General features: G+C 37.3%; 1 protein-coding gene across 4 annotated transcripts in view; it reads left to right on the top strand.

Moving 5' to 3' along the window:
• Positions 1-15,612, top strand: part of LOC136886040 (cytospin-A) — a 471,506-nt gene that overhangs the window by 387,135 nt on the left and 68,759 nt on the right. For all 4 annotated transcript variants that reach the window (XM_067158760.2, XM_067158757.2, XM_067158759.2 and 1 more), the window contains exons 6-10: positions 10,106-10,240; positions 10,437-10,573; positions 12,322-12,577; positions 13,498-13,764; positions 14,740-14,928. In XM_067158760.2, the coding sequence (XP_067014861.2) occupies positions 10,106-10,240; positions 10,437-10,573; positions 12,322-12,577; positions 13,498-13,764; positions 14,740-14,928 (984 nt within the window). The remainder of the gene's footprint in view (positions 1-10,105; positions 10,241-10,436; positions 10,574-12,321; positions 12,578-13,497; positions 13,765-14,739; positions 14,929-15,612) is intronic.

Raw genomic sequence — 15,612 nt, 5'->3', positions numbered from 1 at the left:
GAAATTAACACAGTGACATCTTCTGATAAACGGTTGAATTAATTCAGTTTTAAAGTTTAGAGTTTTAGCTGTAGAGGAGTACTTTAAGGCGGAAAATTCAAATGTGCGGCATATAAGTGTACCAACCGGTACAATTATTATTATTATTGGTCGAGTCCTTCTGTTTCTGAAATACTTGGATCAATCCTAGATGAGGTCGGTGGCATTTGAAGGTATTTAAATGCAACAAGTCCACGCATTAACTTTCCGCACAGTAAAGAGCTCCTGTTAGACAAAATTCTAATGTCTTGGCATCTTTTAAAATTTATAGCCTACTCCTCGAATTTGTGGCAGTATGTCTGACAAATAATCACAAGATAGATTTTTGAAGGGCAGTCGGAAATCGTAGTACTCTCATGATAGTGTTGGCATGTTAAGATCTCTGGGAGTGCACTCGATTTAACATGTTAAAATTAAATTAACTTGGCAGTAGGTACTGTCCAATAGAATTCTGCTTTAATTGCTAGACAGCAGCACATTCCGAATGTCTTTTTTTTGTTTTCCTTTCCCAACTGGCTTTACGTCGCACAGACACAGATAGGTCTTACGGCGACATTGGGACAGGAAAGGGCTAGGAGTGGGAAGGAAGCGGTCGTGGCTTTGTGTTACAGCCCCAGCATTTTCCTGGTGTGAAAATGGGAAACCACGGGAAATCATCTTCGGGACTGCCGACAGTGGGGTTCGAACCCACTATCCCCCGAATACTGGATACTGGCTGCACTCAAGTGACTGCAGGTACTGAAGATAAAAATTTCATAATGTTCCGTATTGAAATGTATCACAATGAAATTGCCTCTTCAACTGTTTTTGTGAAAGACTCATTCTTTAATTTCTTATTTACCTATGCATTGTTTATTGTATTTAATTCGGCTGATGGTGACCAGATTAGGGTCGAAACCGGTACCGCTTCCGCTTTTAATTAAATAGGAATGTAATACTACATTTCATATTTATTTGTATTGAATAGGTTGAACTACCTTATTTATTATTTCAGTTTCATTGCAGGTACTGAACTCGGTATTCTGAATGTCAAAAATTGGTTGACTGCTTACTTCAGAAGGTCTGCAGTTCAGTAGTGGAGGCCATACATTTGTTATATTTATTGTTATTTCTTATGTTGTGCAAGTTTAAACGTAAATCATCACAAGATAATTATGGTTCATACTGTTCTATCTTTTTACATGGTCATTGTAGGCAATAAGCCCAATGCTCTGTTACAAAGCACTTAAAAATATCATAAAACTAAACATTAACCTCGAAAATTTAGGACATAAGGCAGTTTGAGTCTTCACAACCTTTCTGTGATCCAGTACAAGGTTGCTCCATGGCTGTTTAATATGTATGTTGGTTCAAGAACTTGTGTTGTTTGTGTGACCTTGCTGAAGCTTTTAAGACTTTTAATTACTAGTTAGCAAGTGTGACTGAGTGATGATGCATGCATGCAGCATGGTCTGTGCAAAATAATGAGCTCATGGCTTTCAAATAAGGCTGAAGGGATGGGCTCATTGGCGTCTGCCTGCCTATGTTCTGTCTGAATACTTAATGTCCTGTGTGTTGAGGCACTGCAGTGCATGCAAGGCTTGTTTTTTGCTGTAGGAGAACTCATCAGACAGGCACAGAGCAAAGAAAGGGCTGCTGTCACTGTAGAGGCATAAATTATTCAGTCTTGTTCTTTCCTTTGGCTGATGCTGGAGACGTATCACGTAGTACTGGCCATCCACATATCTCTGTTCTTCACTAATCTCTTGAGTAGCACGCATCTTCCTTCCTCTTTTATATTGTTTGTCTCTTCTCCACCAGTGATCTAACCAGTTTCTCTTTCTATTTTTTGTCATCTGCAAACATTTTCATCTTTTGTAAGCTTTTCTTAGCTGTTCTTCGTCACTTTTTCAGTCCAGCCTTTTTTTCTTCTTTCCCTTTTCTTTCTATCCTCCACCACACTCGCATCTCAAAGGCTTCATCTTCCTTCCTTTATGTCCAAATCTCTGCCTCATTTAGAGCTACTCTCCTCAAACCTCTTTCTGAATTTCCTCATATCAGCCTCTTCTTTCAAGCAAGCCCCATATCATAGGGGTAGCAAACCTGACCCTTACCCAGAGGCCCTAGATTTGGTACCTGGCCAGGTCAGATTTTTATCTCAATCTGAGGGCTAGTTCGAGTTTCACTCGGCCTACGTGAAAACACTTTGTTGCACCGACCCTGTGACACCTCGTAATTGGCTCTGTACCGGGCTAAGTGGTTCAAACGGTTGAGGCGCCGACCTTCTAACCTCAACTTGACAGGTTCGATCCTGGCTCAGTCTGGTGGTATTTGAAGGTGCTCAAATACGTCAGCCTCATGTTGTAGGTAGATTTACTGGCATGTAAAAACTCCTGTGGGACTAAATTCTGGCACCTCGGTGTCTCCGAAAACCATAAAAGTAGTTAGTGACACCTCTGTGTCTTCGAAAACCATACAAGTAGTTAGTGGGATGTAAAAACAAATAATATTATTATTATTATTATTATTATTATTATTATTATTATTATTATTATTATTATTATTATTAATTGGCTAGGTAGGCAGAGACCTAGACTGTAGCATCATGAGGTTTAGTTTGGCCTCTTCTTTCTATTAAATGTTTCCTTGACACTTGTAGTTCTAGCCTTCACATCTTGGCTGCATATCATGCTCTCTTTTATCAGTGTTCCTAGATATTTGAGCATTGTGATTTGTTCTATTTTCTCCCCACCAATCATATTTTTTAATGTTCCTTGTTGTACCTATTACCAGAGTTTTTCTTACTATTAATGCATATTCCATGTTTCTGACACATGCTTCATTCGGATCTTCTAGCATTTTATTCAATGTCTGCTCATTCTTGGCTTGTAACACCATATCGTTGGCATATCTTAGGCATGCTATTCTTTTTCCTGCAGTACACATTCCAATATTTCCCTCTTTAAATCTCCTGTAATTTCCTGTAGATGTTAAACAGTGTAGCATAGAGAGTGAGAATAAAAATGTATTTGCTGCTGTTGTTCTGAGTCAGTTTAGGCCATTTAATTTCCTAAGTAAATCTTTTAAAATAGGTATTTCATATTTAAGAAATCTTGTGGAATCAAATTAGTGCAGTATTTGATTATGCAAACTTGAGGTTGGGAGAAAATCCTGTAACCAACAACTCTACTCAAATAATGAAAAGGATAGACAAGTGTTTTATTTAATTTTATTTATTTACTTAATTTATTTTATGTAATTAATTAATTTATTCATCATTCATTTTGGTTTAACATCACAGTAACACATGGAAGATTTTTGGTGATGCAAGCATGGGAAAGAAGTAGAGTTGGGAAGTAAGCAGTCATGGCCTTAATGTAGAGCTGCAGTATTTGCCCGGTATGAAAATGGGGAAACGATTGAAAAGTATCTTCAGGGTTGCCAATGGTGTGGTTCGAACCCACCATCTCATGAATGCAAGCTCATAGCTTCGGGACCCAAGCTGCGCAGCAAACTCAACTCAGTAGTCAGTTGTCAAATCAGGTCATTCATAGAGAGAGAGAAATATAAAAAACTCGCATTGACAGATCAGTGTGGGAAGAGCTAGTCCATCTGTTTGAAGACTGCAATTTCTGAAGATCTGGAGACTGTCCTTGTCCTTTCATGTTTTCATGTTTCTTTTCCTCCCCTTTTTGTTGCTTCCTTTTCCCATGCTGAATTGTCGTTTTCATCCCATAATGTGTTCCTGTATATACGACTTGATTTGATAGTTGAAGGGAGGTTTCACAAAACTTAACATCTACTGGCAACAGGTTTCACAAAACTTAACATCTACTGGCAATAGGTTTTTACAAAAGTTAACATCTACACTGCACTTACTGAATCTTGATATCTAAGTTATATATTTAAAACGCAAGGCGTTTTTTCATGCAAGTAACCAGCAATCCCTTGCTGGACCGATTTTTATGAAATGTGATGTGATGTAGATATTTGAGTTTAAATCTAAATCTCAGAAAATTTTGAAGAAGCTTCCATTCAAAATGACTTGACGTCCATGCGTTGCAATATAACAAGGGACACAGGTATCTGTGAAAACAACATACGCAGGGTCCAGTATTGAAGTTCTTAAGCCATGCAATGTTTCACAAGAAGTGTTAACATTTTATGAAGACGTGTGTCGGGATTGTTGAAGAGTGATGAGGATAAGGCAGCGTCTATGTATTTTTATGAAAATGTCTAAGGATAGTAGGTTTTTCTTGAAAATCTTGATTAAGAAATTTAGAAACTAATAATAGAAGTGCGTAGGTGTTGACTTCGGAAAAGTTATTTTCAGCGTTAATTAAGAGATGGTCTTTAATTATAAAAATATGTAAAGTATTCTTTATCTATTTCATTTATATCCTTCTCTTTAAACTGATATTAACTTAGCTGGAAAAATTATTTCATTTGTGAGTTAATTAAAACATATCTCCTGAAAATTTATATTTTTGTAGACGTCAAGTTTTGTGAAAACCTCCCACCCTTCAATTGTTATTACTTACCGTTATTTACATAGATCCATTGGGATCCCTTTCATCTCATATGATTCTCTGATGTTCTTAATCTTTTACTACCTACATTTATCTTTGCCTTATATCTCTTTCCTTTTTCTCTTAATTTTTCTTTTCCTCTTTCTTACATGTACAGTTCCCATATCATGAAGTGATCTGTGAAGATGGCCCCTCAAGGAGTGTTGATGCCCGTTTCCCTAATGAAGCTGGGAAGTCAAATCAAATCAAATCAAATCAAATCAAAGTCTCTTTATTTGCGAATGAGGTGTCTACCTCGATGGCAAATGGTACACTAAAATACATTATTGTCAAGCACTAAATATTAAATTAACAAGAGAAGAAAATTTTCCTATAATACAATATTATACAATTTACGCTAACAATGTTTTGTATTAAACACACAGCTCATCCTTAATAAATTTATATTGTTTACAAAATTCTACTTATATCTCCTGTACTACTTACAAATATAGTCAACTGATATACAGTATGTGGAATTACTTCAAATGATACTATACAACTGGTATAAGATTAATATTTACATTGCATTTATTTACTTATTTACTTTTTTTTTTTTTTTTTTTTTTTACCCGTTCTGGAACCTAAGTAGCATAATGACCTGCTGCGCCTTAACCAGAGCCCCTTTTGCCACCAATTTTCAGAGTTCCTGAAGGGCCTTCACAGCTACCGTAGCGGTCCCAGGGCCCTCGGAAGTCCCCACTGTACTTCACCCCTACAGGCAGTCCCCTACTTTGGCTGTCCAAACTCCTTAGACCAGGGGATGGAATTAATTTATTAACACACATTTTTTTTATTTACAGTAACCTGTACTGGTCGAATGCCCTCTAACACTTCATTTATTTTCTCTGTTGCTGTTTATTCTCTTCTTGAATATCTGTACAGATTTTGGAAAAGGATCAAACACTACCCCTGGTAAACTGTTCCACTCCTTCACACCCTTCCCAATGAATGAAAATTTACCCCAATCGCTTCTGCTAAAATTCCTTCTAATTTTATATTTGTGGTCAGTCCTGCCGATATAATTATTTTCCAACTGAAGCCTCTCACGGATATCTCCCCATGCTTCTTCTCTTGTACAGGCTCTATAAAATCCTATAAGTCTAGTTTTCTCCCTTCTCTTACTTAAAGTTTCCCACCCAAGTTCCTTTAACATTTCTGATACACTACTCTTTCTCCTGAAATCCCCTGTTACAAATCTTGCTGCTTTCCTCTGCACACTATCTATTTCTTTTATTAGGTATTCTTGGTGAGGATCCCAAACACTGTTTGCATATTCCAATAATGGACGAACCATACTCAAGTAACTTTTTTCTTTTAATTCTTTGTTGCATCCAAATCTCACACCTAAGTATTTGCACTTGCCATCTTTTGGGATAACTACCTCATCCAAAGTATATTCAAATTCAGTTTTAAAGCTCCTGTTTGTAAAAGTTGTAACAGTTGATTTGCCTCCATTAACCTTCATATTATTTTCTTCAACCCATTATTGGATACTTTCAAGGTCCCTTTGTAATTCTGAACAATCCTCAATGTTGTTTATTTCCCTATAAACAATTGTCATCTGCATACAATCTTATTTTTGATGTTATATTGTAGAAACAAACTCAGAGGGACTGAGCTTAATGAGGAGAGAATGTATTCATTTTAAGACAGCAGTGTAAGATAATGTAGAGATTATCCTTTTTAATGTTTTCATGTTTGTTCTTGTCTCCTCCTTTACGTACACTAACCTGGACCTGTCATTGTGTTTATCCTGTCTGTCTTGAAGTATGAAGTATGAAGGTATCTTCTCGAATTCAGTATAACGAAGGACTTGAGATGTAAAATAAACGAGTTCAGTAATAAACCATTCACTTGAACTGCCAAAGAATCTTCTGATTCCCTAACTAGTTATACTATACATGTATTTGTAGCACTTTATTACCTAAGAGTCCTGTGGAATGTGGCTGGTATTGGCAGATGAAAGATAAGCTGGCTGGAGATTAATTGCCTGTCAGATGAAGTGAAGAGTTACATCAGAGGTATGGGTTGGAAGATAAGCCAGACTGACATGTGCTAATGGGATTCCGTTTGAAAAAAATGTGTGTATTGTGTTCATTGAACTCTCTGGAAATAACATTGAAGACTCCCATGCATTAGTTATATCATAGAGTGGGTGCTTTTAAATCATTGTCCTTTTTATTATTGTACTAGCTGTAGTAACCGGCGTTGCCCGCCTGTATGTTTTTACACGTTGTGCTGTAGATATGATGTACACAATTCCAACTGTTAGTGAGACTGCCACCAGTTGGCTCTAGAGACTCCGAAAACTGTGGGTTCAACACTCCCATTTTCTTTTTCACCCTTACTCACCTCCAATGCCATTGGCGGCTGATATTGGATGTAAGCAGCATCCAGTGTCACAATTAATCTCAGCAACCCCAAAACTATAGATTCAATTCTGATATTAGTCTTTCTTAAAAATTATTTTTACTTGTCATCCCCACCTATTGGGATGCTAGAGGTGTCTTACCCCCACAGTAATTTTTTTTTTTTTTTTCTCCAGATGGTAAGTCATTTGTGTGCCAAGTTTGGTTGGGATCTATGCTGGAACACATACACATCTCGAGTCATTTAGGACAATTTTTTTTAACCGTTGGACTTTAATGGCATCTGAAGTGTCACTATTCAACAATCCAGAAAACTATGGATTTGACACTAATCTCAGTCATTTCACATGTCACCTCCTCCTGACCCCAACGCCTTGGGGTGTCTTATCCCCACTGTTATTTATTTATTTGTTTTTTTTCCTCTCTCTCCCAGATAGTAAGACGTGTGTACAAAGTTTGATTAAAATTGCTCCATGCGTTTCAAGAGCTATGTTGGAACATACTGTACACGCACATCCATTTTTATATAGAGAGATTAAAAGAGTATGTATGGCAGGTCTTATTTCTATTATGTAGTTTTTTTAATCGTCCTTCTTTCTGGAATTATTCTGAGAAGTTCTTTGGGACAAGGTTATATTTGCCTCATGGAATGTTGGAAATATTTTCATCAGATATTGTTATAATAAAAACAATTATTTAGAATATGGCTGCGGAGAGGTTTGGAATAATTCAGGCTTTTAGCTGGCAGTCTAGTGATTAGAAATTGTATACCACCTGCTCTTGTAGCCTGTTGGCCAACATTCTAGTGTTTTTTCTTTCCTTTTTTTCCGACCAGTGGGACTTGAACCGGCTGCCCGTAGTGTCGGACCATATAGACTTGACGCCTTAAGATTCACATAACGTATTTGGTCGTGAAATCACCAGCCCTTCGCCCCAGTGAGATTGCCACACCATTCAAAAACACTGGCGGCTAGTGCGCTGTTGAAACACCACCGCAAGCTTCCTTTGTAGGGGAGTGTAGTGTTAGTGTAATAGTAGTGGCACCTGTTTGTGGTGAAACATTTTGCCTGATTTTTTTCCATTTAAAAAAGTTACTTTGATGTATTTTTTACTATTTTTATTTTGTCAATAATTTAGCTGAATTTTAATTTCCACTTTTCAGGAGTAAAAGGTAAACCAAAAGGTACTGGATAGCATATTTGCAGTAAAACATCATATTTTTACAAATGTACGAGAAAGATGAGAGTTACACTTTTGCTGAAAACGCATATTATATATATCAAAGCAAGAGTATTTGGTAAAAAAAATTTCGTCTTGCTACTTTAACAAGTGGGGCATAGCCTATGTTCAGAATTTACAGGCGAGTCTGGAAAAGAGAGCAATATCATGAATTCCATATTATTATTATTATTATTATTATTATTATTATTATTATTATTATTATTATTATTACATTTTATGGCCTTCATTGGACCACTCTAGCCAACTGTATACAAAGAATTTTTCAGTTTCTTGTCAGTCCAGTACTTCTTCATTCTCTCTGATCTTATCCTTCTTTCTTCATCGGAAATCACCCTTCCTATTGTCTGTTTGTTGATTCTAATTTGCAGTCTGGTTTGTGTCTGTGAGTTTCTTGAATTTGTCGGTTTTGTTTCTTAGGTCTTCCACTGTAATTTGTAGTTTATATCTTCCTTGATTTTTGTAATCAACTTAATGTTGCACTTACTATTCCATAATTTTTCTAATATTATCCTGATGATCCTGTTCTCCAGTGTCCTGATTAGATGTCCAAAAAATGAAATGCATTTCTTCCTGATTGTGCTCATTACTGGTTCTATTTCCTTGTAGACTGTTTCATTAGAAGCTACTCTCCAGTGTCCATGTTTTTTGTATGATTTTTTGATGCACGTTCTAATGATTCTTCTCTCTATCTTGAGTATTTTGTCTATTTGTGCAGTGTTAGTTGTTTTGAAGATGGTTTCGCTTGCGTATTTTATTTCTGGTTGAGTGACTGTTTCGTAATGTTTTAATTTTGTTGCTGTTGAATTCCATATTACTGGGAGTGAGAGCAATTTTGCTGTCGGACATTACGTTACAATACGTTGAAAATGGCCTCTCATTATATCAACATTACTGACTGCGATCTTCACTGCAGCTTCCACAAAATGCCCGTATGCTGATTTCAGGGAAAGAAGAATGACAATCGCATCAATATCTGTATCTGCACTACATGAACTACAAACTAGATCCCAAAACACTGTGTTTGGTTTTACATCTCTAAACACTGGGTGTGATTCAAGATATTCTGACGCTGAAAGCTCTCGTACGATGGGAATTTGTTTTATTAGATGAGACTTCATTATTTTCTAAATCACCTTTCCTTATGCCTCTTCAATCAAAGTGATTCCACATAATTTTGTCAATTATTTCACGATTTTGCTTAAAAATAAATAGTTTTGTGTTTTGAGCTGAATTTAAAAAAAGAGGTGCCTGTATGTATTAGGAAGGATATGTTCCTCCTTTTGTATAAGTGCCTGCCTTTGGCTTTTATATCAAATTAAGTTCCCTTTTGGGATATGAATTAATTTTTAAATTTTGTATTTTTTTCGCACTTCTGTGGAAATTATTCTCTAAGGAAAAGTACCTTATAAAAAGGGTTAAGTTTACTTTTGAGTAAGGTAAAGTGAGTTGTTGTACACTTGCTCAAAGCTGGCAAATTTGTTATTCTTTAGCAGTGGAGAAGGAAGGGTCATATTAATTATATATTTCTCCTAAGTACAATGAAGGAGTATAGGGGTTTCTGTTGGTGGTTGGTAAATTCAATTGTAGCTGTGAAGACATTGACACCATATTAATTTAAAACTTTGATCTTGTCACTTGTGGATCTGAGAATTCCTTGTGGTAATGTGTGGACTGCTGGGCTTGTTCTTGTTCACTCAACATTTCACATTAAGATATTATATTCTTAGTGGAAAAGAATTGGATTCACACAACAATGCCATGTTAAAAACAAACAATAATTGCTTAAACATCTTACCTGAAGATAATCTTTTTTAAACCTAAGCATGTGTCATTTTACAATACATTTAATTTTATTTACCGTATAATGCGGTTTTATCTGTAATTATGGTTTCTATTGTCTTCCAGGAGCAGCTGGTGGCAGAAAATGGCTCCCTACGTGCTCGCCTCCATGACGTAACCCACTCGCCACTTTCAGACTCGGAAAAGGAGCAGCTGTTGTTAGGAGCTCACCATTCAGCCCCAGCCTCCATGATGGCTACAGTAAGTTCTCGATGGCTGATTTACTAAATTTTCAAATTCTTGATTTACCAGCTGCTAATTTCAAGTATTGTAAACATGCCACTACAAATGATTGGGCTGCACTGGTAATTTTTCTCACTGGTAGTACGGGATCTATTACCAGATTATTGAATGATCTTTGTTTTTCTGAAATGGGTTCACTGTGCCTGGTTTGCAGGAACAAGTCTGCCAGGGTGAAAGTGAGACCTGTTGTCCAACCCCGGACTGGGACAAGCAGTCTAACAGCAGTATCAGCGAAGTATCTGTGGCCTGCTTGCAAGACCGCATCCTCCAAATGGAGGAGACTCACTATAGGTAAGTACTGGAACATGATGCTTTGATGGGATATTGTTCTGGGTGGGGAGGGGGAGAGATAATTTAATTACTGGTTTGTAAGTTGGAATAAGGGCAGAGAAAGTGCAAGTGGTAATTTGTGAAGAGTTGGCTGTATATCTGAAGCGAAGCACACATGCATCTTATCAGCAAATCCATCCATTAAATGGAAAGGATGGGATACTGACCTATTAACAAAATATTTAGGAGTAGTATTTTGATAGGGATGTATTTGATATGGAAAAAAGTAAACGATGCTGTGTAAAGCATGAAAGGTGGCAAAGCTTCCGGGATGGACGAAATGATTGCAGAAATGGTGATAGTAGTAGAGGAAGAAGGAATGCATAGGCTTTGTGTTAGAACAGACAAAGACCCTGAGGATTGGAAGAAGGGGGTTATTATTCCCATTTTCAAGAAATAATGTGAAAACTACTGGGGTGTTACATTACTAGGCCCTTAGCACTTGTATGTCGGATAAGTTCCAACATTTGTTTATTTCAAGAACAGCGTGCTTTAACGGCATCATTTAAGCTTTTAGCAACTCTTTGCAAGTATCACGTCTATAAAGTACAAGTTCATGGTCTGAGGAAGGTGTTTTTTTTTCCTTAAGTCAAAAAGAGAGGCCACTGAACAGTGAGACACACTCTAGGCACACACTTGGAATATGACAAAGGACTGTGCTAAGTGCAGTAATATACAGAACAAAGGAAGGCAAAGAGAGATCCATTTCTCCTTCAGCATCTTTGCAATGAAACTAGACTTTCATTGAGATATTTGCTATGAGACATGCTATACAGAGGGTGAAAGTAAACCTACAAATTCATTTCCAAATTTATGTAATCGTATAATTTCAGTTCTCGTTCACTTTTAGCTATAAGAATAGATAGCACTACACCCATACTTGACCAGAAAAATAAATACAAGTAGAGTTACTTATACAGTCAAACTTATTCAAGTGCTAAGGGTTAATTTTAATTATTGTCAAAATATATTCCACGTCCCATGTAGATACAAACCCTGTGAATACCCACAACAAACATTCTATCTATAGCTTCATTTGTTTCTGAGAGAAGTGCACAGTACCATGCTCTCATTATTTTTATTTTTGAATAACTGTACAAATTATGTCGGTATAAGTCAAGGGGTTCGACATTTTAACATGGCTTGAACCCGGAGGCTTCTTAACAGCTGCTTATCTTTTTTTTTCTGACCAATAGACCAAAGAGGTCTTTGGATGTTTAACACAATGAAATGGAAATCCCAAAAAGAAGGGGTTGGATTTATTAGTGGGATATTGCGAGTACTGTTCCGTTAATTTGTCACATTAAATTAAGAACATTAGCTTGCTATCTTCAGAGAACAGTGTTTATTGTAAATAGGAAGATATTTTCGAAATAACTTCCTTGTGTTTTATTCTGTATTTTGTGGACATGATACTTACCATTTTCGGTACCGAGCTCGATAACTGCAGTCACTTAAATGCGGCCAGTATCCAGTATTCGGGAGATAGTGGGTTCGAACCCCACTGTCGGCAGCCCTGAAGATCGTTTTCCCTGGTTTCCCATTTTCACACTAGTCAAATGCTGGGGCTGTATCTTAATTAAGGCCACAGTCGCTTCCTTCCAACTCCTAGCCCTTTCCTGTCCCATTGTCGCCATAAGATGTATCTGTGTAGGTGCGACGTAAAGAAAAGAAAAAAACCAACAATTTATGGTATTATGTCTGTGCAGTACAAACGAAGAACTGCAGGCTACTCTGCAGGAACTGACCGATCTGCAGGCGCAGCTAACAGAGCTGCAGGCAGAAAACGAACGACTTGCCGAAGACAAGCGCATGTTGCTGGAGTCTCTATGTCGACAGACGGAAAGGCTTGAAGACTCTTGCACGAGGGTGGATGCCCTCCAGGAACTGTTACTCCGTGATGGCAGTGAAGGCGAGGCTAACATCAATACCGAACGTGAGCAGAAGCTTGTGGACTTGCTTAAGGTGAGTACGGATTTTAAAATACTTTTCATTGGCATGGCCTTATTTTCAGTGGTATTTTGCACATTTCCGAGTTCATTAATGAACAAGGAGAGTGTATGTGAGGACTTACAGAACACAGAAGTATTCAGTCAGCAGTATGTAAATATACAGCAATTTCCCAATTATTCATACCTATTTTGGCAATTTAAAATAATAAGCACCAAAGTACAAAAAACAAAACAAAAAAAAAAACGAAGCCTGACATATCTGTGGATTTTCTTCTACAGTGCTAATATATTTATAGCATTTTTGCCATTCAGTCTTGATTTCACCTTTAAGTGATTCTTGTTCTTTAAACTTCCATACTTATGTAGTCATGCCTCTAATCTTTTGAATTTCATATGTGATATTTCATTTAACACTGCTGATGCAATTCGGCAATTTCTCCTGCATTCACCTAGTACTAAAATTGTATTTATCTTTTCATAAAAAAACTGCCATTTTTCTAAATGTAGAAGAGCCACAGTAAATAATCAACATGGCCAACTATTTATCTTGAAAATTTAGATGGCTTTGAAATGGGAATACTAATGCCCTTTAGTTTAGTAGTTTTACCCTGAAGTTCATGAAGTGTACTAACATAAATTAAACACTGTAAAACTGCTCAAAAATTAATTTTAGAAAAAGCACGCTTTCATTAAAAGTTGCTTTGTTTATTGAAGAGAATCCAAATATCAAATTTCTTAAAATCATAGTTCCATTTAAAATTCTAAAGCTTTCCAGCCTGGTAAGGATTAGAGAAGGTTGAATGCTTGTTTTAAAATATGATTGATTTTGTGGAGATCAGGATGATATGTATGTGGTTATGAAGGGTTCTGGGTTTGACTGGCTAAGACTATTGAGCAGCTTCTGTTTACTGAGATTATGTCGTCGTATTTTAGAGTGCCCAGGAGAAGCGTGACGGCCTTCTCCTGAAGCAAGAGGAGCTGACTACTCAGGTATCGGACCTGCGCCAAGGTCTGGATTCGAGCGAGCAGGAGGTTGTTCGACTGACTGATAGAGTGAGACTTCTGGAGTCGACAGTGGACGCTACACATGCGGAACGCAAGCAGGTGGAGGAGGAACTGGACAAGGCGAGAGAAGAGAGCTCTTCCCGTAGCATTGAGATCAGTCGGTTGTCCAAGCTTCTCGATAATGCACGGTCCAGGGTATGTACCTACTCAGGAAAGATTGTGAAGTTTATTACAAGCAATTTTGATCATAATTTGTATTTATTCAAAGAGTTTTGGGGTTGAGTGCTTCAATTTCCTGCGTATGTTCTTCTGATTCTTGACATTGTGTTCCCAGGTACAAGGCAGTGTTTACCCTTGCTCTGAACACTGGGTTTCCACAGACCTCGCACAGATTTGAATTATTTGGGGGCATAGAATATATCATGGTATCTTTTCTGTGGTAAGAGGCGGCTCAAAGAGGTGACTTCCCAGGAACTCTGAGCTTGGGGGGGATGGGGACGAGATAGTGTGAGTTTGTGACCAGGGGCCCATTAACTGCTTCTACTAATTTGTACCAGGTTCCTAATTTTCATCTTTCGTATACAACCTCCCATGGTAAACTCTTGTTCTTTTCCGATGTAGTAGTGGTGCGAGGTCTAAGGAGTCTTTTATTGTCATGCATTTCATGGTCCTTCCTATCCTTTTCAGATACCTTCATTCTTCAAAAAGTAAGACCTCTTTTTTCTCTTCTGGCCAGTGTTTAGAGGGGGGTGGTTAACTAGTACTTTCTCTTAAATTAACGATCACCATCACTAGTTAGCAAATAGCAGCAAGTGACCTCATCATCATCATCATCATCATTTTTCATCATCCTCATTTTCCCATTTCTAGTTGACACCGGGTGGGAGCAAATATGATTCCTCTCCACTTTGTTCTATCGTTCCACCCTCCTCCTTCCGACACAATGTTCCAATGTTAAACCATTTGCATGACGTCGTTTGGTGGTAGCTTGTAGGTGCCTGACCTATAAAATGTAATTCTACTTGTGTATTGGGAGGGTTGAGATTACATTTTATTTTTGTATTTCCTTCATCACTCTTCTTCTTCTTATTAAATTCACTTTTTATTACTGTCAGGAAGGTAATGTATGATAATCTGATTTCAAATTATTGTAATCATTGTTTTGATTAGATCGAGGAGCTTGAACAAGCACGGGAAATGGCTGACAAAAGTGAGCTGGATGAAATGTTGGATACTGCTCGTCGTGAGAAAGATGCACTCGAATCTCAGGTGGCCTCTCTCCAGGAACAGCTTTCTCGCAGTCAGTGCGAGTGTACCAGGCTTCGTGAACAACTTCAGCAGCTGCAAGAGGAGTGCAAGGTAAGATTCACTTGGAGTGATAAGCATTTCAGGATGTGCTCATTCAGTATTTGACAACTGGCCACTAAACTTAAATTGCATTAGAAAATAAAATTCAGTCCATTTTCTCACTTACTTTTGAAGCTGATTAGACACTCTAGAACTGAGAAGTTTTGCTTGATTGTGCTTGATAGCTTAGGGACATTGCTACAATGGGAGAGTCTGTCTTGTGGTTTGAGTTCTGCTTAAAATTGAAGACATGGATGGAAGAAGGGCGTAACTCAAAAAACACTCTTTTGAGATAAATGAGTTTAAAGAATTACAACATCAAACACTTTTCTCAGAAATACGGAATTTTGGAATATTATACTTAACTGCATTCTTGATTATTTCATAATATGTACATCAAAAATATTTATAAATTTTGCGGTTTGTTGTCAATTTTGTATTTTGGAGTTACGCCCTTATTCCATTTTCTAGAAATTTTTGTTAAAATTAATGTTATTTACATTGTTGGAAGCATGCAGACAAGTTTTACAGATTAGAACATTTGACAGGTCACAACATATTATTAGGGGAGTCACTATATCGAGAATTTCCTACTCCCACAGATTCAGCTCCTCGGAAAATATTTTCAAACCATGCACGTGCACCTGCGCATAGAAAGCTTATTAAATCCTTAACATCTTTTAATTTCCCTAGTTC

The sequence above is a fragment of the Anabrus simplex genome, chromosome X (assembly GCF_040414725.1).
Source record: "Anabrus simplex isolate iqAnaSimp1 chromosome X, ASM4041472v1, whole genome shotgun sequence".
Classification (NCBI taxonomy): domain Eukaryota; kingdom Metazoa; phylum Arthropoda; class Insecta; order Orthoptera; family Tettigoniidae; genus Anabrus; species Anabrus simplex.
Note: the sequence above shows the minus strand (reverse complement) of the source record. Positions and strands in the feature narration are given on the sequence as shown.